Consider the following 26,681-nt stretch of genomic DNA (forward strand, 5'->3'; position numbering starts at 1 on the left):
GTTAATTTTCCTTATAGATAACAGATTATAGCACATCTACATACTAATACATGGATCAGATCAAGAATATAGTGATTAGTGTGTACCTTTAGATTCTACGAGAATTGACAGAGATGAATACGTTCCAGCACACCATGAAAGAATCTTGTGCCTTTAAATGACAGTGTGTTGAATAATTCAATCCTGAACTAATGGGATTGAATATCATTTCATTTTTTTTTTTGGTAGTGCAATATCATTTCATTTCGTCTAATATTACAAGTGCTATGATTAGAATTATTAATTTAATTTTTAATTCACCCACTTAGATAACCTTAATCAATTACTAAAATATCAACTATTTATTAGAGCACTTGTTATTATAATAGCATAAGATGTTAATTATGAGGATTTATTAAGTGATAGGAGATCTACTTCATTGTAATTTCTTGTGTGGAAACCTTGTTGTATGAAGAGTAAGAAGTAAAGTGTGGCTGCTCGATCAAGCGCTGAAGTAGAATTCATAGCTATGACATTAATAATTTGTGAACTAATGTCGATGAAACATGTCATAGAAAATTTAAAGATACAATGTAAAGGCGCAATGAAGTTGTTTTGTGACAATAAATCGACCATTAGTATTGCGCATAATCATCTTAAACATGATAAGACAAACACAATGGGATTGACCGACATTACATCAAAGATTCACATCAAAGATTCATAGTGTATTTATAAATACATCCTACATTCCTTCTGGACATCATTTGGAAGATGTGTTAAAAACAAATCTTACCAACCGAAAAATATAATCAACTTACGTTCAAGCTGGAAATGATAGATATCTTTTCTCTAGCTTGATGGGTATTGTTGAAAATAATTGTGCAAATAACAATATGTCTAGTTATTTTTATTTGGGTTAATGGTGCTTTACCCCCCTGTAATATAGGTCATTTTTTGTTTTCCCTCCTGTAAAATATTTTTTTTGATTTACGCCCCTATAAAATATATTTTTTTTGGAATAAGTCATAAAAAAACGAAAAAATTCTGCAAAAAAAAAAAATAAAGTCGTTTTTTCATGACCTATATTACAGGGGGTAAAGCACCATTAACCTTTTTTATTTTTAATATTGTGGCCCATTAAGTATGCCCGTTAAGTTTAGATTATTATATATTTAAACTCGGCACTTCTATCATTTTGATCATCATTGAAAATTGAAATAACATATTATTAAATAAAAATAAAAATGTAAAAAAATATTTAATCTTAAATAAAAAATTAATAAAGACTTAAAATGTAAAAATATATAATTCTAAATGACTAGATTTCTTTCATATAATTCATTCAAGAGTAACAACTACAATATATAATTTCTTACATAGAACTTAATTACAACCATAAATAAAGTAGTTTTAAACATTCAAAAACTGAAGTACTAATGTGGTTTCTCGGACATTCAAAACAACTACAAAATTAGAAGTTCACGAAATTATCAAAATATTCCTTAGTGATATTGCTCCATGATCTTCAGAGCGGTAGCTAGACCCAGAGGAGCACATGCTATCTCTTGACGATTCTATGTAGTTGGCTGAAAAGAAATGTATAAAGCAATGATTAGAAATGTAAATACTTATCAACACTAATAACTAAAAAGGAATGACAATCTTCAAAATCGATAGTCATGGTGAACAAGAAAAATATTTTCCTTTGACATATGTTTGTTGCACAACAATTAAACAGGACAATTATGATTTTAAAATCTGTTCTTCGATTCTCCATAAACAACTGTAAGTTTATTTTAATTGAGAAGAACTTTAACTCTTTATGTTCTTCGATACCAACACCCAAATAATTATTATTCATGCAACAGATGTTTCCAATTTCAATCTATGGATGGCATCAACAACTGCAAAAATAGCTTCAAATATGTATGTTGGAAGAGAAGTCAATAGCAAGATTTTACCCAAACTTGGACTCTTGACTTGTCATTCCAGGAAAATTTCCTCAGTTGGGTCTTATTTTGTATCAAATCGAGATATGACTCATGCGTATTGTAAGATTCTAACAACCATAGTTACTTATCTCACCTTTCCCACTAACTTATATTTGTGAACGCTACAACCTATAAGTATCTTCAGAATATTCTCTAGTGATCAATACTTAACAAATTGCAAAAGAACAACCGTGCAAATACAAAAAACATAAATATTTATGTATCTTAAAGCCTAGAAGTATCTTCAGAATATCTCTATAGTAACAAATCATACATCATATATAACTTATTTGATCGAGAAAACTTACCAGAATTCCATGATGGCGATGAACATTGCAATATCAAGTCTCTTTCAGCATTTTAATTATTGTAGGAAACAAAAACAGCGTAGAAGATCAACATTTTGTTAAATTAACCCATGATCAATCTTTAAACAAAAGCTATAGAACCATAAATCGAATCAGAATTTTCGTAACAAACCCTTGATCAATGAACATCAAAACCTTTGATTAATTAAAAGCATGCAAATATTAGAAAATCAGCATTCTAGAAACATAATATTACATAAATGGTATTGTTCTATAAAAAATAAAAATAAAAAGCAACATAGCATTTTTAATCTGTCACAGGTGCACAATCTCAGAGCTTCTTATACATTTTTTCTATTCTTGTACAATTTAATGCAACCAATCAAGGGATTTGAAAACATTAGCCATGACCTTTAGTGGTATTTGTAATTCATTCAGTCTAACCTAATATAATTCAAACACAATCAACCACCATTTGTAGGAATGTATCCTCCGAAGTATATTGGTTAAAACAAAGTTTGAAAGAAAGTTCACAGGTTTTACTAAACCATATCAAAATTAAGTATTGTTGCCACTTGCAACAAAAACTGCAACAATTAAAATACATTAACTTGAATATCCATATTAGCATTTTGTAAAAAAAAAACAAAAAAGCAAAACTACCATGTCTAACCATAGTTTTCCATCCACCATCAGCAGTCCACCTTTAAAAAAAAATATACCATAATATTATATATATAATAAACAAACTAAGTTTATGGATATCCTTCGAGAAGGAAAGTCCAATATTCGTTCAGCTTATAATCAATTGGCACAACTTCATCCTACTTGCCTATACAAAATATAGCATATGCATCCGACGCATACCTAATTAAAAGAGATAATCGATATTAATCAATATAAAGAAAATATTATAGTGTCGCGTAAATTAAAAAGAAGGCTTAGTTAGAGTTTTGGTTGTTGTAGCTTGAGCTAAATGCAATTTTGGCCCCTCGGGTTTTTTCCGTGTAACTTGGTCTCTATATTTTAAAAATTAAAGAAATATGGTCCTACCATCGGTTGTGTTTCACATAAATCCTTTGAAATCTACGTTTTTATAAAATAATTTAAAAAGGACTATCGTGTGTGGAATATGCTATGCAAGTTGGATAGTTTCGTTGCTTGAATGTTGAAGGCGAAGTGGCGGATAGGGGATGTATAAAGGTCATGCAAGAAAGGATTTATGTGAATTACAACCGATGATAGGACCATATTTCGTTAATTTTTAAAATATAGGGACCAAATTACACGATAAAAACTGAGGGGCCAAAATTGCATTTAGCTCAAGCTACAGCAACCAAAACTCTAACTAAGCCATTTTTTTAAAATTTATGTGACACTGTGTTTATCTTTTCGATTAATATTGGTTATCTCTTTTAATTAGGTATGCGGCGGATGCATATGCTATATTTTGTACAGGCAAGTGGGATGAAGTTGTTCCAATTGATTATAAGCTGAACGAATATTGGAATTTCCTTATCAAAAGATATCCATAAATTCATATTGTAAATTATATATAATATCATGGTATGTATTTCTTTTAAAGGTGAACTACTGATGGTGGATGGAAAGCTATGGTTAGACATGATAGTTTTTTTTTTTTTGACAAAATACTAATATGGATAGTCAAGTTATTGTATTTTAATTGTTGCAGTTTTGTTATAAGTGGCAACAACAATACTTAATTTTGATATGGTTTAGTCCTTTACTTCCTTTTTTGCATAGGATGGTTGTGTGTGGGTGCACAATAACAAGACGGAATTTAACTTTGAATCATAACCATGTCTTGAGAGATGGCCTGGGAAAAAAGTAGATGATATTGGCACAAAAATTTTGATTCACTTCGTTGGGTGAGACTTTTATTTCAATTGTATCATTGTATATTCAAGATCACCAAATTATAGTAATTCATTGAGGTCTCAATGTGGGTTGTCTTTCAGATTTACCATATTAGGTTGTTTCAAATAATTGAATTTGATAACCGTAACTTAATTAGTAATGTAAATGGTTCATGTCCTCATACTCTTATTTACAAACGATTTTTACTAAACTATGCTATTATTTCTTCCTTAAGACAAAGAGAATAGTTGTGTCTACAAACCAGATTATGAGTAGGTGCAATGTGACCAACACATAAACAGGAGAATTTTACCTATCAAAGGTGGGAGGTAACATTCTCCACTTTTCGGATAGGTCACATTGCACCCATTTACAATATGGTTTGTAGACACACTTATCCTCCTTTTCCTTAGAAATAAATAAAAGTAATGTTCAGGAAAATTCACAGGTAGATGAAAAATAAGAGGACAAGAACCATTTAAAGTACCAATTATGCTATTGTTATCAAATTCAATTATTTGAAGAAACCTAATTGATAAATCGAACAGACTGTCCACATTAAGTTTTAAATGGAATAGAAGAACTTGACAATTTTTAATAAATGATGCTACAGTTGAAAGAATTTTTTTACCAGACACTGAATAAAAAAAAAATCCCATTATTCAATATCTACTTCTTTCCCAAGTCACTGTTCAAGACATGCATATGTTTCACAGTCTTGGAACCCTTGCTTGTTATTGTACACCCACACACGACTATCCTGATCATATGCCATAAGGGAGGTAAAGTTCTAAGCATTTTTATTGAAGACTTTGATAAAATAATTTTAATAACAAGATGATGATGAATCATGGAGAGTCTAATATCTATAATAAATTAGTAAACTTAAGCCCTCCATGATCCCGCAACTACAAGGGATCGTTGTTTGTGGACATCGGAATATCTTATCATCCCTATGACTTGTTCATTACCAGTCGAAGTAAGACTCCATGTTGCAAAGTCAGAGAGTTTCCCGGGCATGGTTTTGGAGATAATATACCATTGCTAGACAAAATGTTGGAGATAAAGAGGAACAAATTCAAGGGATGACCATAAATCAATTTCTTGCTTGCAGAGTGGCAACAAGACACACAACTAAAAAAGAAGATATCACCTGGAATCAACAACCAACATTCTTCCCAGGAGATCCCTTGTGTTATAGGAGAAAACCTACGACGATGCATAACAGAAAATGAGGAAGCATAATAGGGATACAAAGCTTAATTGTTTCCCAAAAAAAATGTAGTTCATGATTTGTAATAATACTTTATCTTACTATAGTGATACACTAATGAATCAAACTGAAAATAAACCCAAAATAATACGCAGTACCAATCCAACAATAAAGAGAAAAGACAGTTAAAGACGTAGACCTGTTCATTTCATTGCAAAATGTAAGCAATGACAGCTTTCCGGAATCCGTTAAGATGGACGCACTACATACACAGAGTAGACTAATCTCTGCAATCAAATTTCATTTAAGTTAAATAATTATTGTGCTACAAATGTCTTATTTTTCTTTCTTTGCTTTTTATGTGTTTCCATTAATCCGTTCATTATAGGATTGATGTTCTTTCATTAACTCCTCCACCTCTAACAAAAATATAACTTATATTGATCTATCTATATTCTTATTCCAATAAAAGCCTTTTGCTAATTAGTAATCAATCATGAATTCTAGAATTTCATCTTTTTTGAATAACACTTTGAAACTAGGATTTGGGCTGCAATATCACGATTTCATATTGACGAAACACAATGATGTTAAATCACAGTTATATACTATATCATAGCGAAATTTGGACAAACCATTGTTGTTCTGCGATATGCTATTTAATACAAAATGTTGTCGAATAGCTGCTATGGTGGCGCCATAGCACTATTGCATAGAGGACTTTTAACAATCTGCTATTTTATACTATCCGCAATTGACAACATTGGCGAAACAACAGATATGACCAAAGAAAATAAAAATCACACACCTGTGGACGACGATCTGGAAATTTGTCATTCCATGGCAATACCGCAAGATCTGTAATTATACCAACTAATAGATGTCTCCTGAAATCATCACAAACCAATAAAAGTAAAAAACTACAAAACCAATTCAATTAAATTACACTAACCATGTATTACTAGGGTTATGTTCCAAGATTCAGTCGAGCGATACAAACCTAACTTAATAAACGTTTCCTCAAACGACGTCGTTTGAGGAAGGAGAACTTAGATAATACGGACCATCCTTGTTTGATATGATTGGTAAGTTTGGGCGACGAAAGAACTGAGGCATGTTATGAGAAAAGTTGGGAGGGTTTTCATTCCTTTCTTTCTGTTTGTATAATACCAAAATCATCATAGTAGTTATCGAAAGTTCACACGTATCATTAATGGAGTCAAAGTTGAACCCCCCAATTACGGCATATGGTTTGACAATACTTGAGCTGGCATTGTTTGCCGGTTGAACAAGTATTTGTGGAGAGATGGGGTAAATTTTAGTGCATCTTTTATTCCCAACAAAAAAAAAAATCTATCATCCTTCAAAAAAAAAAAAAAACAATCATAAACGCATTTTAAAATTAACTAGCAAGTAGCAACAAAACCCATGTTAATCACGGGCGCGGGCTGGACGTCGAAGTGAGGGTTATGCGTCAAAGTGCATTAGTAATAGTATTGTATTGAGAAATAAGAAAAAAAGATAAAGTTGACATTAATGATAAAAACAATAAAATAGTTCCCATTAAAAACAATGAAATAGTTGTTAAATACATTATATGGTAAAACTAAGGGGGTGTATTGGATTAGGATTTTAAAAGACTATTTTAATAAAAAAAGTCTTTAAGATTTTAAGAGACTGTGTGAGATTGTATTGATTCTGTGAGATTTTAAAAAACTTTTTATGTAAAAGACTTTATACACTCAAGATTTTAAAGGATTTATCACACAGACTATTAAGGATTTCAAAGGATTTTATGTGATTTTAAAATTTCAAAGGATTCAATGAATTTTAGGAGAAAAAGAACAAACTTACAAGCGTGAGTGATAAAAATAATGAACAAATAAATTCAAGCGTTTGAATAAAGAAAAATAAAACCAATAAAAAATTCTTTTACTATTGATTTTCAAATTTTAAGAATTTTATGGATTTGATAAGATTTTAAGGGACTAAAAAACACTATAACACATTATTCTCAATACACATTTTTTATTTGTTAAAAATGTTATTCCCACAAAATTCAATTGTACATATTTAAAATTATGCCAGCACTTACAAATGTTTCAAAAAAAAAATATTCTGTCAAACATTACAAATCGGTCGAGTTACACGAGTTTACCGAGTGTTAACTCAGTCAAACTCGTTAAACCTTCCAATTTTACCAGAAATCGATTTTACCTCAGACTTAACACGATTTTTGTACCTAAAAATGTAAACTCGGTAATCTTGGAGAGTTAACACTCAATTTGCGGAACATTGATTACGACGTACTCTCTATCATAATATTCTCAATACAATTTTTTATTTTTTTATAAGATAGAGAGGGGGATGAGAGATGAGAGAGAGAGAATGGAGAGAGAGAGAGAGAGTAACTTTTAAAACAAAAACAATCTCAAGAAATCTCATCTTTTCATGAAAGACTTTTTCTTGTTAAAATTACACTACAAAATCCCACAAAATCCATCAAAATCCAATTTATTAAACAATCCTTCGAAATTTGAATGATTTTGAATATCACAAGACTTTTTTTAAATGATGAAAAGTCTTGATTGAATATCTCAAACTTTTTTAAAATGACAAAGAGTCTTGATTTAATACCACAAGATTTTTTTTAAATTGCAAAAAGTCTTGATTGAATACCACAAGACTTTTTCATAATTAAAAAGTCTTTTAAAATTCCATAGAATCCTAATCCAATATATCTCCCTAAGTCAAAAAATAAAAAATAGTAAAGATCTCACTAATGATATAGATGACGTTTTTAAATCATGTATTTTTCATAGAATAATTACAAATATTTTATACTTTTTATATACATTTATAAATAATAAATATGTATTATACGCAAGATTTCTTTATATAAAATTATAATAGATCATTTCCAGATTATACTTATTATTATTTAGAAGATATATAAAAAAAAAAAATCAATTTAACTAATTACAAACATATCTTTTTATTTCGTTTCTTAGATCCTTAGATTTGGAGGATGTTAGTCCTATTGGTAGAAGATTTACTTGGTATCATCCTAATGGTCGTGCAATGAGTCGGACAGATAGAATTCCTCTCTCTCTCTCTCTCTCTCTGTGTGTTTTCTGCTGCGTTAGACTCTGAACATTGTTTCAGACTCTGAACTTCATCAGACTCTGGACTTTGAACTTAGTTTAAAAAGAAGAAAAAGCTAACACAATTCAACCTCCTTTCTTATGTTTTTCGCACCTTCAGACGTCTCATCGGTATTTTTGGAGATGGTGTGTTGGTTTTTGAATTGTAGGCAAGAATTGGTTCCTTGAAATATTTGGGGCTTTCAGTGGGAGAAAATTCGTGCAATGTGTCTACGTGGGAGCCTTTATTGGATCAAAATGCCGAGCATTTACGGAACTCGCCACGCCAAAAACGAAAAAGTGCATCCAAACGCTCAACGGGATGTTAACCTTGCTCTCTCGTTTCGTTGCCAAATCCGCTCAACACGCGTTACCTTTCTTCAAACTCTTGAGAATGGAAACAATGTTCCAATGGACGAACGAATGCGAAAAAGCACTCAATCACCTCAAAAACTCACTCTCTTTGTCTAAACCAGACGAGGGTGAAACATTGTACCTCTATCTCTCTGTCTCTTCTGAAGCGTTCAGCGCCATCCGATTAGAGAGACACAAGAGGGGCATAAACCTACATATTTCACAATCAAAGCCTTATTAGAACCCGAAACGAGGTACCAAAAAATTGAAAAGATAGTTCTTACCCTAGTAATTGCTACTCGAAGGTTGAGGCAATACTTCTTGGCACATACCATCGTCGTCAAAACCAATCAACCCATAAGACAAATTTTGGGTCGTCCCGACGTTTTCGGAAGAATGATGAAATGGTCGCTCGAATTATCATAATTCAACATACACTATGAATCACGGAAGGCACTAAAGGCACGGGCGTTCGCTGACTTCGTAGCCGATACGACTTTCCCGATCGAGGAAAAAGAGAAAGGAATATGGACCATCTTCGTCGATGGGTCATCCAATTCCAAAGGAAGTGGTGCGGGCATCATCATCGAAAATGACGAGGGAATTGTTATTGGACTGTCCCTAGGACTATCCTTTGCAATGGCGAACAAAACTACATAATACGAAGCTTTCGTGGCAGAAGTACGTGTGGCCAAAGACATGGGAGCCAAAAGACTCAAAATCTGTACGGGTTCATAAATTGTAGCCTCTCAAGTCACCGGTGAATTCCAAGTCCGAGAGGAACATCTACATGAATATGTCATGCTACTGCAAGCTAAGATGAAGGAGTTCGACTCCATCGATGTAGTACATGTTCCTCGCGAACGAAACACCAGAGCGAATATCCTCTCCAAACTAGCTAGAACGCGAACAACAAACGGGAACAAAACCGTAATTCAAGAAGTCTTTACAGAACCAAGCGTTCAAAGGCAAAAAGCTCGCCTCCACGAGATCAACACGATCTCGGAGATCCAAGATTGGTGAGGACCGTTGATCCACTATATCACTAACAGATAACTCCCTTTAGATTCTTCCAAAAGGACGATTTTAAAATGAAGAACCTACTCATTCACGTTAGAAGAAGGGACCTTATACAAAATAGATTTTAACATACCACTAATCAAGTGTCTTGGACCAAACGAGGCCCAAGAAGCCCTAGCCGAAACTCATGACGGTATTTGCTGGAAAATTCTTGGTGCTAATGCTCCCGCAAAAAAGGTCCTGCGAGCATGATACTTCTGGCCCACCATGCTTAAAGACGCGAAGGATTATGTTATTATATGTGATAAGTGCCAAAGACATTCGTACATGCATATCACTCCACCGGCCGAACTCACATCACTAACTTCTCCTTGGCCTTTTGCGTGGTGGGGAATTGATCTACTGGGACCTTTTCCTAAAGTTGTCGAACAACTAAAATAGTTAGTGGTGGCAGTAAACTACTCTACAAAATGGATTGAATCTGAGCCTCTAACGAAGATTACAGCCAAAAACGTTCTCCGATTCTTTAAAAGAAACATCCTAGAAAGATTCGGAATCCCAGCGCTCGTAGTCTCCGACAACGGAACTTAGTTCACCGATCGTAAGTTTCAAGACTACGTAATAAACTTGAACATAAAGCAAAGCCTCACCTTCGTCGAACATCCTCAAGCTAACGATGCCATCGAATAAGCGAACAGAGTAATCCTACGCGGAATATGAAGAAGGCTCGACGAAGTTAAAACCAGTTGGCTTGAGGAGCTTCATAAGGTCCTTTGGGCTTATCGAACGACCCCTCACTCCACGACTGGTGAGTCACCTTTCCGGCTTACTTACGGTATGGAAGCCGTCATCCTCATTGACGCAAACGAACTTAGTTGGCGAACAAGCGCCGACACAGAGTTCGAACCAATGCTGCAATGGGGAACTCGAGTTCATTGACGAGATAAGAAGTGATGCATCACTAAGGGAAGTCGCGCTAAAACAAAAAATAGCCACCCGACACAACAAAAAGGTCATCAATCGAGAATTCAAAGTGAGTGACCTCGTCTTACGAAGAAATCAAAAAGATTTTGAAGAAGGGAAACTCGCTGCCAACTGGGAAGGACCCTACATAATCATGATGAAAATGGGGACAGGAGCCTGCGGCCTCGAAGACTTCACTAAAGGTCCCATTCCTAGAACTTGGAACGCCGAAAAGCTTAAGAGGTACTAAACCTAAAAGTTAACTCGGAGATCTACTCGCATATATCTAGTTCAAAATCAACGAACCAAACGCTCTCACGAACGAGCACTAACAACGGAATCATAAATTTGTGCCACTCTAACTCCAAAACTAGTGTATAGTATTGATGAATTCTAAACGAACAGATTCATTAACTCCTCAGTATGCTCGCTCACAACTGCGACATCACTGCTCGACATTGTTCGGAAGGAACCCAGCTCGCGATGTGTGATTCATGTAACAGCCCGATTTTCGTTAGATTTATTTTAATTAATTTTTATATGTGCATGTATGTGATTAATTGCCTCTGTGTGTATTTTGGTTGGGATTATTGGAATTCGGTGTTAGAATGGTATTTTAATGATTTTGGACTAAGGGGTATTTTGGTCATTGTGTGAGCAAGGGTAAATTAGTAATTTCATTGTGAGGATTGTTTTTAGTGTTTCAAGTGGGAACCATTATTTTTACTAAGTTACTAGTGGGTTGTGGTAATTAGTTAAGAGCCGATAACTATTCAATATTTTTTTTAACTGTAAGTGAGTAGAGACTTTGTGAGTTAGTTAATGAGAGCTTTGAGCCCATTAAGACATGTTGAGGGTTAAGACCATTCACGTAGACCTATATAAACTCTAGTATTTAGAGGAAATAGGGTTTCACATTCATTTCACATAACATTTGAGAGAGGTAGAGAGAGAAACAGCTAGAGGGAGAGAAAAAGGGTTATAAGAGAAGAGCTTGAAGATCAAGAATGGGTTAGAGATTCAAGGAGCTAAAGTGAAGTTAAGGCTAGGTTTGTGTTCAATTGAGGTAAGGGGGATATTGTTCTATCATAATCTTTAAGTTATAACCTCTTTTCTACTTATATTCAAAAGTGCTTATTTGTGAAAAGTACTTATTGTGAATTTAATTGATGAAATTCGTGCTCTTATTTTGATGCAATGTTTGGGTATGTGTCCTTGGGGCATAAGTTAAGGAAGCAAATATATAAACTTTTCCTTAAAAGTTGTGCATTCAATGCTTTGAAAGTTTCAAAAGTTATCATTTAAATATTAAATTTATTTGTTTATTCTATTTTAAGCTCCTTAACTTGTGCCCTTAAGACACAGGTTAACATGACCCTATATATATATATTTATATGTATGTATTCTTTGTGTTTTGCTCAAAATTAGTGAAGTATGGCATTGTTGTTGTTGGATTGTTGATGAATTCATGGTTAATTGATGTTGTTTTTATGAGATGTTGTTGTTGATGATTTTTGCTATGGGTATTCATAACTATGGAGTTGTGGTGTGAATTGAGTTGTTTTTGAAAGTTTTATGAAAAATGGGTGAATTGATGATTTGTGATGGAATGATGATTTGATTTCAAGTTTTATATGGTTTTGATTGCCGTTTTAAGTTCATAAATGTATAGACAAACTTTGGGGATGAATTTTGGATCAAGGGAATCAAAATTGGGGTTTTGGGGTTGAACATGGTGGATTCCCGTAAGCGAAAACACCAAGAACAGGATTGATGTTCTGGTGCATCCCGCCTGGGCGACAATGGCGTGCCCGGCGAGATGTCCAGAAACAGCACACCCCGTTTTTGTTGTTTCGGGTATTCTGGGGCCGATCCGAGCTTTTTATAATGCTTCTCTCAACATGTTTAATTGTTGTTTTCACTCTTTAACTTACTGGAACATCTTATGAATTGGATTGAGCTTGATTTTACGAAATTGAACTAAACTTATGAAAAACGTCCAAGAACGTCGATTTATCCGAAACTCATTTTTCTCAAAGGAAAGGAGTAAGGTTAAGGTTGTTTATTCAATACATGATTGCTAAAAATGGTTGTGAATGGTTTCAATGAGTTTAACTTGTTTTGCTTTGAAAATGGCATTCTTTGTGAAAATCGATAAAGAGAGACGAACTTTGTGATTTTTGTGATTTCTTATATGCAAATTTGATGATGATAGTTGTGGTGCTTGCATGTATGAAAGGTGTTTGTTTTGGTGATGAATTATGTTGTTGAATTATTACATGCGAACGATGGTGTTATTGATGGTGAATGCATATTTGCAAAAATGAAGGTTGTTTAGGATGTTTATATCCAATAGAGTGATTTGAATACTTTGTATTCAATGTGTCGTGTCATTTTTCGGAGATCAAGGCTATTTGATTAGCTTTTGACTCACTAATTTATTTCACGACTGAACATTTAATTTTTAAGAAAAGGGGAAAAAAAAAAAGTTCAAACTACCCCTATTTGAAAAGATTTAGGGTTCGGGGGTTAGTTACACAAAGGGAAGGTATTAGCATCCTTTATGTCCGTAGTACTCTACGGGAACCTCTTGATTTTATTTAAGTTAATGTGCTATAACTTGCTTGCTTTTGAAAAGAAGGAATTAATGTGATGAAGAGGAAAATAAAGTGAGACCTAATTTATCTACATTTTTTATTGTTTGAAAGGACATGGTCCTCTGCCTACGTACCCGTGAGGGATCAAAACCTCGTAGTTCGGGGTAGAAAATGACGCTTGATTGGTTTTGTGTTTTTTATTAGTTTTTTGAAAAAGGTTTTAAAGATAAAAGCCAAGTGGCAAATAAGAATTTGTTTGTGTTTTTTAATTTAAATGAAAATAAACTCAAGGTAGAATTAAATTGATTGATGTTTGATTAAGAAAAGAAAATAAAGATGCGGTCACTTGATTTGGATCAAGGTTTATTATAAAAAATATTTTTTGTGATTTTTTTTGGTTATTTGCATGTTTTGTGATTTTTGAAAATATTTAAACTAACGGAGCATAAAGAATAAAAGCGTGGCTACCCTAAGTTAGAAATATAAAATCTATGACTATTACATAAAAACCTATTTACATTCTAAGGTCTGCAATAAAATTAAAATGCTAAGAAAAATAAATAAATACGAAAAAGAATAAAAAAAGGTCCAAACACATGGTGGGGTGCAGTGGTAAACAGGGGTGTGCAGAAAGCAGAAAAAAAAAAGGATTGGGCTCAAGGAAAATGAACCGGGTTGCGGGTCATGGGTCATGGGTCGTGGGTTGACCCGTTTGGGGGGTATATAAGGGCTGTTGGGCCCTTTTTCTTTCATTTTTCTTTTTCCTTTCTCTCTCTTCCTCACCGGTTCTCTCTCTTCTTCTCTGTTCTCTCTCTAACTCTCTTCTTCTCCGGCGGAGTGGGGTGGGGGTTCCGGCGGCGGTTGGCCGGCCGGTGCGGCGGCGCCACCGCGCCGGAACCCTAAATTAATTTTTTTGCTTTTTTTTTTTGCCTATCTTCTTCTACTTCCTTTTCTACGCCTATTTCTAACCCTAGATGTTCAAAAATATACACACAGAGACCTAGATCTAAAGGTAAAGAAAATACTACCTCTTTGGTTTTTTCGTGAATCCGGTTTTGTGATGGTGTTGGCTTGCGCTGCTGTGTGCTTGGGGTCGTGTCGCTCCTGTGTGTGTGTGCGTGTGTTGTGATGCTGTTGTTGTTTGTTGCGGTTCTGTGCGTGTGTGTTGTGTTGCGATGCTGTTGTTGTTGTTGCGGTTCTGTGCGTGTGTGTTGTGTTGCGATGCTGTTGTGGTTGCGCGCCTCTGGCTTCTGTTGTTCCCGTATTCTATTGTGTGTGGCTTCTCTGTTTTTCTTGTTCTGCTGCCTTTTTTGTTGTTGTGCAGGTCTCTATTTATAGAGTGAGTTTGAAGCTGGAATTTGTTACTGATGAGCACAAAATCAGTGGCTTGTGGAGGAGAAAAAAGGAAATGCGTCTGTTTGTTACTGGATTTGTTTCAGAGGAAGCGTGAATCCGGGTTTGGATTAGAACAAGCGTAAGCGCGATGTTGTTATCTTGAACCTGGACATTTTTTGGATTTTTCGGACTTTTTGGACTTTTTGGACTTAAAAAGAGAAAAAAATAATTAAAAGGATAATATCTACGTTTTAAATGATTAATAATAATAAAAAAAGAAAAATTTAAAATGGGAATAAAAGAAATTTTAATTTAATCTTGGACTAAAATTAAATTTAGAGTTTTTAAATTAAAAGATGGAAATAAATAATTAAAGACTGAGAGAAGAGGGCCCGATTCGGAATTTTATGAGGTATTTCAAAATACCTCCCTGCCGAATTTTCACTGAAATGCGAGTCTGGTCTGAGTTCGGAGACGTGTGTCAGTGGAACTTTTAGGTCAAAATTTGGGGTATGACAGATGCCCCTATTTAAGTTTCTTCGCTCAGAGATTCGAAGGTAAAATCTTCGACTCGACGAGCCGAAGATACTTAAATACAAAAGTGCACCAATTTTGACCTAAGAGGTTTATGAATGCTCATGATTTAATTATGAATGCATGATGACAGTGACGGCTCGACTGGAATAAAAAGACACTAGGATACCCAAATTCTTCGAAGAAAGGGATCCGACTTTACTAGGGAATCTGGTTTCACTGGGGAAGATGGTTGTTCCTCATTGTCTCGACATCTCGAAACAAAGTGCAAAGGTTCAGACTTCAATGTCCATTTGTGGACTTGGTTTTGAAAATGAAATAATAGAAGGATACAAGCTTTTTGTTGGTTGAAATTGGCCACTTGTCACAGGCTGTTCGTTGGTTGGAACTGGTCGCTGAGCATAAAGATAAAAGTTTGACATGAGTTGTTCGTTTGTTGGAACTAGTTGCTCGGAAGGTAAAAGACATTGGCATAGGCTATTCGTTTGTTGGAATCGGTCGCTGGGCATAAAGATAAAATATTGACATGAGTTGTTCGTTCGTTGGAACTGGTTGCTCGAAAGGGAAAAACTGACATAGGCTATTCGTTTGTTGGAATCGGTCGCTTGAAACATGAGTTGTTCGTTGGTTGGAACTGGTTACTTAAAATAAAGACACAAGCTGTTCGTTGGTTGGAACTTGGTCGCTTGAAAAGTTTGGATTGGTGACATCTCTAGAACAGCTATGCTGGGGATGATACCTGGAGTTTGAAGTCGACATCGAGATCAACTAGCGCCATGACTAGTACGGCCTTCTGCCGGGGATGTCACTTCGAAACTAAAATTGAATTTGACTTTGATTAGTGACATGACTTAGCACGGTCTTTCACCGGGCATGACACCTTTGAATTTGAAATTGAAATTGACATTGATTAGTGACATAACTAGCATGGCTTTACGCCGGGGGTGACACTTTTGGATTTGAAATTTGAAACGGGAGACGCTCATTTGTAGAAACTTGCGGCTTGACACAATGGTAAGCTTTGACTGATGCAATTATGTGTGAATTGATGTTATGCATACGTCGTGTACGCGTAAACGTATGATCATGTGAAAATATTGGTGAATGCATGATTGTATGAATGTATGGATATGTGAATGTACATGACACGTGAATCGATGAACCGAGACAAGACAGGTAAGATGGGAGTCGGATCGACATTTGCATTACAAACACTCGGCAACCTTCTTTGGAGATGATATTATTGTGAGCAAATCGAGCCGTTGATGGTGTAAGAACCTGGCACTAGGTAGCCACCGGTGCTTCCTGGGGGGTGAGCCCATTGTCGATGAAAGAAGTCTGGAAGAAGTCGCCATTTGTAAACCGGCACAGAGTGTCCTTCCATTGGTATGCTTCAGCAGTCATACCTTTGGTTTTATTAAACGAAAATCCCTAATTTTTGCCTGGACCGCCCTTTCGGGTTTTCAGTCCACCGGGAATATATTTTTTTGTTTTGCCCCTAATTTTTGCCTGGACCGCCCTTTCGGGTTTTCAGTCCACCGGGACGCTCTCTGTTGCCTAAGTCGCCTTTTCAGGTTTTCAACTTAGCGAGCTTCTTTGTATTATTTTTTTGTATTTGTTTATTTAGAGACTTTCCTTAGTGTCGAGCCACGCTTTTAGCAGGATCTAACCTCACTTGAGTTGATATATGCCTCTTTTACTCCCGAGTGCCAAAACTGTATCTATTTGTTTATGCTTTTTATTATATAGTGTTTTAGAAATCCATTTCAAAATATTATCATCAATAAAAGAGGAAAAATTCGTGAAACAAAACAAATGGGAATCAAAAGAGAGGTAAAGGCTCAAAGTTTATTAATCGAATGACGCTACGCCAATGGCATGACTTCATGGAGTTATTTACAAAGTTTTGAAAAGAAATGGTAATTTAAAATGGAAAGGTACGTTGAACTTCATAACGCTATCGTTCTCTAGCAACTTTGAAATCCGTTATCTTGTGGCTCGAATGCTTTTGATATCAGGTATGCCCCAAGTGTATCTGTGTTCGACCGGATGCAGTTACTTTGTCTCTTTTTTTTTTTTTTTTTTTTTTTTTTTTTTTTTTTTTAAATCCTTAATTTTTGCATAGACTGCCCTTTCGGGTTTTCACTCTATCAGGATAATGATCTCTGTTTATTGTCTCTAATTTTTGCCTGGACCGCCCTTTTCGGGTTTTCAGTCCACCGAGACGCTCATTTTTGCCTAAGTCGCCCTTTTCGGGTTTTCGACTTACCGAGCTGTTCTTTTAAAAAAAATTTTAGACAGAGTATTTCTTGACTGCATCTGTGTTCACAGGTCGTGGAAGTTCTTCACCGTCCATGGTTTGTAGAGTCATGGCACCACCTGAGAAGGCTCTTTTAACAACATACGGACCTTCATAATTAGGAGCCCACTTGCCTCGGGAGTCTGGTTGGAAAGAGAAAATCTTTTTGAGCACGAGATCACCTTCTTTAAACTCACGGGGACGAACTTTCTTGTCAAAGGCCTGCTTCATCCTTTTTTGATATAATTGTCCGTGACATAGGGCCGTCATGCGCTTTTCTTCAATTAGATTCAACTGGTCGTATCTATTCTGAACCCATTCAGCTTCTGATAAGTCAGCTTCCATTAGGACTCTCAATGATGGAATTTCGACTTCTACAGGAAGTACTGCCTCCATGCCATATACCAGGGAGAAGGGAGTTGCCCCTGTTGATGTGCGTACAGAGGTACGATATCCATGTAATGCAAAGGGAAGCATTTCATGCCAATCTTTATAAGTCACCACCATCTTCTGGACAATCCTCTTTATATTCTTATTTGCAGCTTCGACAGCACCATTCATTTGGGGTCTGTAAGGTGAAGAGTTATGGTGCTCGATCTTGAAATCATCACACAATTCTTTCATCATCTTGTTGTTTAGATTTGTTCCGTTGTCGGTGATGATCCGGTTGGGGATGCCATAGCGACAAATGATATGATTCTTGATAAATTTGACCACTACTTGTTTGGTCACATTGGCATATGATGCGGCCTCAACCCACTTGGTGAAGTAGTCAATAGCCACTAGGATAAAACGGTGTCCATTTGAAGCTTTGGGCTCAATCCTTCCGATCATGTCAATGCCCCACATAGAGAAAGGCCACGGAGAGGAAAGCAAATTGAGTGTAGTTGGCGGCATATGAATCCTGTCGGCGTATATCTGACACTTGTGACACTTTCTGGTATGCTTGTAGCAATCTGATTCCATTGTCATCCAGTAGTAGCCTGCTCGCAATATCTTTTTAGCCATTGTGTGCCCATTAGGATGAATTCCGAAGGATCCCTCGTGTATTTCATGTATTAATAAATCAGCTTCATATTTGTCTACACATCTGAGCAAGACCGTGTCAAAGTTTCTTTTGTACAAGATATCCCCATTCAGGAAGAAATTATTAGATAATCTTCTGAGAGTCTTCTTATCTTTGTTGGATGCTCCAGGAGGATACTCTCGAGTTTGGAGAAACACTTTAATATCATGAAACCACGGTTTATCGTCGAAAACTGCTTCAGCGGCAAACACATAAGCGGGTCTATCAAGGAATTTGACACTGATTAGTGGCACGTCATTGTGATGATTCACCTTGATCATTGAAGACAAAGTAGCCAAGGCATCCGCCATCTGATTCTCATCCCGAGGAATATGATGTAATTCCACTTTGTTGAAGAAGGTCAATAAACGTCTTGCATAGTCTCGATAAGGTATTAGTCCTGCGTGAAGAGTTTCCCATTTTCCTTTGATCTGGTTGATTACAAGAGCTGAATCTCCATATATTTCGATGTTCTTGATTCTCAGATCAATGGCTTCTTCAATACCCATGATGCAGGCTTCATATTCAGCGATGTTGTTCGTGCAGTCAAACCGGAGTCTTGCTGTGAAAGGGATGTGAGCACCTTTAGGAGTAAGGAGTACTGCCCCTATGCCGTTGCCGTATACATTGACAGCCCCATCAAATATCAAACCCCACACTGAATCCGGATCAGGACCTTCTCCGAATAGTGGCTCGTCACAGTCTTTCATTTTTAGATACATAATCTCTTCATCAGGAAAGTCAAACTTGATAGGTTGATAGTCTTCAAGTGGTTGGTGAGCCAAGTGATCAGCAAGGATACTGCCTTTGATTGCCTTCTGGGAACGGTACTCGATATCATATTCAGATAGTAGCATCTGCCACCGTGCAATCCTTCCTGTCAAAGCGGGCTTCTCAAATATGTACTTGATTGGATCCATTTTAGATACCAGCCAAGTAGTGTGATTAATCATATAATGACGGAGGCGTTTGGCAGCCCAGGCTAGAGCACAACACGTCTTCTCGAGCATGGAGTAGCGAGATTCACATTCAGTAAACTTCTTGCTTAAATAATAAATGGCGTGCTCTTTTCTTCCGGTTTCATCTTGTTGTCCGAGCACACAACCCATGGAATTTTCTAACACTGTTAGGTACATGATCAAAGGTCTTCCTTCAACTGGAGGGATGAGAATCGGTGGTTCTAGCAAGCACTTCTTTATGCTGTCAAAAGCCTTCTGGCAATCTTCGGTCCACACAATACCTTGTTCTTTGCGGAGTAGTTTGAATATCGGCCCACAAGTTGCAGTCATATGGGAAATGAACCGGGAGATGTAATTTAGTCGTCCAAGAAAACCCCTTACTTCTTTTTCTGTTCTCGGAGCAGGCATCTCTCTGATGGCTTTGACTTTGTCAGGATCTACTTCGATGCCTTTCTGGCTGACAATGAAACCTAGAAGCTTTCCGGATCTGACACCAAAAGTGCATTTGTTGGGATTTAGACGAAGTTTGTACTTCCTCAGGCGCTGGAACATCTTCTGTAGATACTTGACATGGTCTTCTTCAGTAACCGACTTGACTATCATATCATCCACATAGACCTCAATCTCTTTATGTATCATATCGTGGAAAAGAGTAGTCATACCCCTCTGATAAGTAGCTCCGGCATTGATTAAACCGAACGGCATTACTTTGTAACAGAAAGTGCCCCAAGGTGTAATAAAGGATGTTTTCTCTCTATCTTCGGGTGCCATCTTGATTTGGTTATAACCGGAGAATCCATCCATGAATGAGAAAACTTTAGACTTTGCAGTACTGTCAACCAACACGTCAATATGGGGTAAAGGAAAGTCGTCTTTCGGGCTAGCTTTGTTTAGATCGCGGTAGTCAACACACATTCTGACCTTACCATCTTTCTTTGGAACAGGCACTATGTTAGCTAACCATTGGGGGTAATTTGATGTGATGAGGAAACCTGCGTCGATCTGCTTCTGTACCTCTTCTTTGATTTTGAGAGCCATGTCAGGACGTGTTCTTCTCAATTTTTGTTTGACTGGCGGACACTCAGGTTTCAACGGTAAGTGATGCACCACAATATCAGTGTCTAGACCCGGCATATCTTGGTAGGACCAGGCAAACACATCAACATATTCTTTGAGGAGCTCTATCACTTGCTTTTTAACACTTGTTTCGAGCGATGCCCCAACCTTGATTTCTTTCTTGTCTTCTTTGGTGCCCAAATTAATCACTTCTAGTTCGTCCCCATAAGGCTGAATGGTCTTCTTCTCTTGTTCGAGTAGTCGAGAGATTTCGTCAGGGATCTCTTCATTCTCTTCTTCCTCCGCCTCATACACAGGGAACTCAAAGTTGGGAGAGATCATAGGGTTATGTTGTTCAGCGGGTTCGTCGATTTCTAATCTGCACATGTGATGGATGATTTTTTAGAAAAAAGATACATGCAGATTTTTTTGAAAATTTCATGTTGGGTTTTTTGTATTTACCACTTTTCAGAAAAGCATAAAAGAAAATGAGACAAAACATCGGGAAAAAAACGACATTTTTATTTTATTGATGATAATTTCTTGAAATAAAAGCCCTAGATAAGTTCACTTTCGCTTGGGGCGGGGCGAAAGGATTTTTTTTTGAAAAGAAAAGCATAAACTAGACAAATGCATTACTTGGACAAGTGAGCAACAAAAGGAACATCTACGGCAACCCAATTGTGGCTGGATACTCCTGGCGTTATAAAACCTCGTAGCACACTTTCAGGACTATCTTCAATGATTGCATGGATAAAGCCCGAACTGTGGAAAGCGCCCTTCTTCGCTGTGGACAAACCAGTAGATGGGAAGAAACCCAAACCTTCTCGGTGCTTGTTTTCTGGAAGCTCTATCAGCTTTCCCCAGCTTGTGGACCCTCCTGCTTGTATGACCTTCTGAGCATCTTTCAGAGATGAGATAGAGGCCTCATTCTTTTTGGTATTTTTATCTTCTATAGTAAACCCTTGAAAAGGTGTCCCTTCGACATCGTCTGCCCCAATGAAAGAGAAAGATGACAAATGACTCACCAATAAAGCCTCTTCACCGTTTACAGTTACTAGCTTCCCATTCTTCACAAACTTCAACTTTTGATGCAGCGTGGATGTGACAGCCCCTGCCTCGTGAATCCAGGGTCGACCCAGTAGGCAACTATACGAGGCTTGAATGTCCATGACTTGAAAATTAACTTGGAAAACTTGTGGCCCAACTGTGATGGGTAGAACCACCTCTCCAAGGACATCCTTCCTCGAGCCATCAAAAGCTTTCACCATTACCCCACTTCGTCTCAAAGGTGCACCTTGGTAAGTGAGCTGGGTATAAGTTGTTTTGGACAACACATTCAAAGATGATCCAGTATCCACCAGCACATTTGACAAAGCATCAGTTTTACAGTTCACAGATATATGCAGCGCCCGATTATGGTTTCTTCCTTCTGCTGGGAGCTCTTCATCACTGAAACTCAAGTTGTTGCATGCAGTGATGTTCCCTACTATTCCGCCAAACTGACCCACCGTTACGTCATAATCCACAAAAGCTTGTTCTAAGACCTTCATTAATGCATCTTTATGGGCCTCAGAATTTAGTAATAAAGACATTATGGATATTTTGGATGGAGTCTGCATTAGTTGGTCAACAACCCTGTACTCGCTCTTCTTTATTAACTTGAGAATCTCATCGAACTCTGCACTTGTACCAGCCTCTTTGGGTTGATCCACTTCTTTGGCGACATCAGCATCTTTAGTCCGAACCTCCTTGTTTACTGTAGCATCAATCCTCTTTGGGAACACTATGGGGACAACGCGCCCATTTCTCAGAACTCTACTGTCTTCAACAATATTATCCACACTAGACAAAAGCGGTATTGGAACCTCACGACCCTCTTCAATCATGGTGGCATTGTATTTGTATGGAACGGCCTTTTTAGAAACATATGGCAGTGGACCTGGTAAGCAGATCACCAGAGGGGTGATAGTTGACTTTTGACTGTCATAAAATACCTCCAAAGGTCCTTCGGGAGTTATTACACACACATCATCACACTTCCTTTCGACCACAAGCTCTCCTCGGTCTAGAAGCCCTTGAATATCATTTCTTACTTTCTGACACCCTCCGGAATTCACAAGGCATATTTCACAGAGATCATGATTATGTTCAAAAAGGTCAATTTTGCATAACTTGGCATGTAACGGGACCAAGGGTGTCCTAATATGTTGAACATTCTGAATGGGACGAGTCTTTTGACAATCTTCGATCATGTTGACTGTTGCGGCACCATGATTCGGCAATGGGTTTGTTTGAACATTTGGCGCCGAGTCTGTGAAAGTTATTTTTCCATCATTGATCAACCTCTGCACTGTGCTTTTAAAGGCATAACAAGTTTCAATGTTATGGCCACGGCCCCCTTCATGGAAGTCACAAGTTTGGTCAAGTCTATACCAAGATGGTAGTTTTTCTGGGATAGGAGGAGCTGTTCTAGTTTGGACAAGGTTTTTCTTGAGTAAGCCGGGAAGTAATTCTGCATAAGTGACTGGTATTGGGTTAATCGGCATTCTTGGTGGTCGAGGTTGTTGTGGGCGTTGTTGATAAGGCTGTTGTTGGAAATTTTGTTGAGGGTATTGTTGATATGGGTATTGTTGGTATGGTTGCTGTTGGTATGGTTGTTGTTGGAAATTTTGTTGTTGGACATTTTGTTGTTGAGTATTTTGTGGTGAAGGATTTTGTGGTAATTGAGGATATTGTGGTATTTGAGGATATTGTGGTATTTGAGGATATTGTGGTATTTGAGGATGGTTATTTGTTTGTTGAAAAGGGTGAGAGGTGGGTGTGATGGCAGCAATGTGTTGATAGGCTGGATAAGTTTGTTGAGGCCCTCCATGAGTCACCATACCGACTTCTTGTTCTTTCTTCCTCGGGAAATGGTTCCCGGTCTTCTTGGTCCCACTGGCAGGAGTTGTATTCTTTACTAAGCGTCCTTCTCGGACTCCTTCTTCTAACTGTACTCCCATACCAACCATCTCCGCGAAGCTCTTTGGTGTACTCCCGACCATCTTTTTGTAATAAAAATGATTCAAAGTTTTTAGGAAGAGCTTGGTCATCTCTTTCTCCTCAATTCGTGGGCTGACTTGGGCAGCGGTGTCTCTCCACCGTTGGGCGTACTCTTTGAACGTTTCTTTATCCCCCTGAGTCATGGCTTGGAGATCACTTCGGTCCGGAGTCATGTCTACATTGTAACTGTACTGTTCCACAAAAGCTTCGCAAAGGTCACGGAAAGTTTGAACTCTTGTTTTGTCTAGGTTTGTGTACCACTTTGAAGCAGGGCCGGTCAAGCTTTCTTGGAAGTAGTAAATAAGAATCTGATCATCTTGGGCGTATGCAGGCATCCTTCTCACATACATTTTTAGATGTTCCTCAGGACAAGAACTCCCTTTGTATTTCTCGAAATCTGGAATCTTGAATTTGTGAGGTACCTGCACACTTGGTACCAAACAGAGATCGTACGCAGTCTTCCCGAATTTCCCTTTTTCATGGAGAGCTTTCATATCTCGGCGTAGTTCATCATACTTCTCTCGTAGGTCGCTTACTTCCCCGTAAGCCTCTGCATTCCCTGAATGAAAGATAGGCTCTTCAGCTTGCGGAATTGTATGCATCACAGGTGCTGAGTAGGTTATGGTGGCGGGAGTGGCCCTCATGGCAGGTAGGGGTACTTGAGCCGTGTACTGGTGAGTGGGCATCTGAGCTTCACAAGTGATAGGACGAAATATCTCCCCAGCAGTGAAAGGTGGAAACCAAGGCGTGGAACGTTGCGGAGCGGACTGCGTCGGAGTGTCAGCGCATAGTGTCCAAGAAGAAGATGCCTCGGCCTGAGTTCTGATAGGAGGAGGGGGTGGAGGTGCTTGTGATCGGGCCTGCGCCTCTGTTGGGGCCTGAGCTTGAGTTTGAGCTTGTGCCAATGCTTGCGCTTGTGCTTGAATCTGTGCTTGAGCTTGAGTCTGAGCTTCCGCCATTGTTTTTATTAATTCAGCCATCTCGTCCATCCTAGTCTGCATGGCTGTCATTTCTTCACGAAGTACCCGATTTTCCTGCTCAAGATAATCCATCTTCTTTTTTACGTTTGCCCGAGTGTAGTGAGTACGGGTTGACTTGTAGATGATACGTGGGGCCACCTTATGAAACGAGTTGACTCTTTTTCTCTGGAAAAGGAAGTTTGTGTGAGACTTTGATTTGAGACTATGAAATGCAGGATGATGCATGATGTTTATGCAAAAATAGACGTATATTTTTTATCGAAGGACTTATGAAAGTATTTTTGTAAATATCATAGTTGAGAGTTCCATTGAATAATTCGCATACTATAAGATAATTCCCTTTCTAAACAACGAAGCCAAGGGATAGACTTTGCAAATAAATAAGATAAATATCTAACTTAAAGCTAAAAGCAAAAATAAAAGAAAAACTGGGAACTCTCAAGCTCTTTGAAGTAGACTATTCATCAGAATCTGAATGTGCATCTTTGAAGAACTCCCAACGCTCCCCTGCGCTGATAAATTGTGATAGCCTTGTGCTCTGAGCTCGGATCTGAACATTCTTTTTTACTATTTGCCGTCTCAGCTTGTGAACCTCATGCTCTTGTTGTTCTATCTCACCACTCATAGTTTCCATCTTGAGCATAGCTTCATCATACTTCCTCTTCCAAGTAGCACCCACACATTCCGATTGGGCCAACCTCTCTTGACATTCCTCCACAGTTGCGGGGGCCAATGGTAAAGCCGGCGCCGGGGTTGTTGAAGATAGGTACCTCGGCAAATGATATGGTAAGACCAGATCGGAAGCTCTATTGATGACCCATTGAGTGTAAGACCCCTGTAAAGAGTCTGATCTCCTCGCCAATTGGCTTCTATTGAGTGTGCGAATGGCATGCCATGCTTGGACAAATCTCCCTCTTTTGTTTGAGGGATCTTCATGGTTAAAGTAGTATTCACCCTGTAGGTAGATGTTATCTGGCTTAGCTTCCATTGGACATCCGAACTGACGTTTGGCAAGGATAGGATTGTAGCTGATTCCTCCTTGCGTACCGAGAAGGGGTACATTTGAGTATTCTCCACAACTGATAATGATGTTCGTGAAGTTATAAGTAGCACGGTACCAAGTTATGTCGGATGGGGTAAGGGACATGATTCTTTTGGGCCAGGAGAGATTTTCTGGGTTGGCTTGAAAGGAGTGGGTCTGAGGTAAGTGAGAGGTAAACCATTTGTATAGTAAGGGTGCGCAACCAAGGATAGCTCCACGACCTACCTGGGTTCGATCGTGAATGGAATGATATATATCAGCTAACAATGTGGGGACTGGGTTCTTTGTGAGGAAAATTTGAATGGCATGGATGTCAACATAGTTATCAATATTCGGGAACAATACTAGGCCATAGATGAGTAAAGCTAGGATAGAGTAAAAGGCCTCAACATTGTTTGTTTTGGAAAAATTGAAGGCTTGTTGGTAAAGAAATTTAGTAGGTAAGCTTGGGAGATTCCCTTTTAGGGTGAGTTTTTCTTTTATGAGGGAGGTTTTGAGATGGAGGGCATTTGCAATGGTGGCGGCTTTGGGAAAAGGTTCTAAACCAGTAAAAGGTACCTTATCAAGTACGGGTAGGCCAATTAAGTGGGAATATTCTTCGAGGGTAGGCATAAGCTGGTAGTCGGGAAAAGTGAAACAGTGGTAAGCAGGGTCATAGAACTGGACCAAGGTCTCCAAGCACCCCTTCTCGATATTTGTCCAGAGGACACCAAGCAACTTCCCATGACGATCACAAAAGTTCTCCAAGTTAGTTACTTCAAATGCAAGCTTCTTTAAGTTCTCTAGATCCAATTTCCTGAATGTAAACTTCCTAGTATTTCTTCTTTCCATGCCTATGATATTTACAAAAACAAGTATAAGCCCTTCGATATTTTTTGATGAAAAAAGATAAAATTATGAATGAATGCATGTATG

At 37.6% G+C, this 26,681-nt stretch overlaps 1 protein-coding gene across 1 annotated transcript; it reads right to left on the bottom strand.

Moving 5' to 3' along the window:
• Positions 1–10,429: 10,429 nt before the first annotated feature.
• LOC120575985 (uncharacterized) lies at positions 10,430–24,796 on the bottom strand. Its single transcript, XM_039826930.1, has 3 exons — positions 21,345–24,796; positions 17,619–21,078; positions 10,430–10,594 (listed from the first exon to the last, which is right to left on the bottom strand). The coding sequence occupies exons 1-3, from the start codon at positions 24,794–24,796 to the stop codon at positions 10,430–10,432; spliced, it is 7,077 nt and encodes a 2,358-aa protein (XP_039682864.1).
• Positions 24,797–26,681: the final 1,885 nt, after the last annotated feature.

This window comes from Medicago truncatula, chromosome 6 (assembly GCF_003473485.1).
Source record: "Medicago truncatula cultivar Jemalong A17 chromosome 6, MtrunA17r5.0-ANR, whole genome shotgun sequence".
NCBI classification, from domain to species: domain Eukaryota; kingdom Viridiplantae; phylum Streptophyta; class Magnoliopsida; order Fabales; family Fabaceae; genus Medicago; species Medicago truncatula.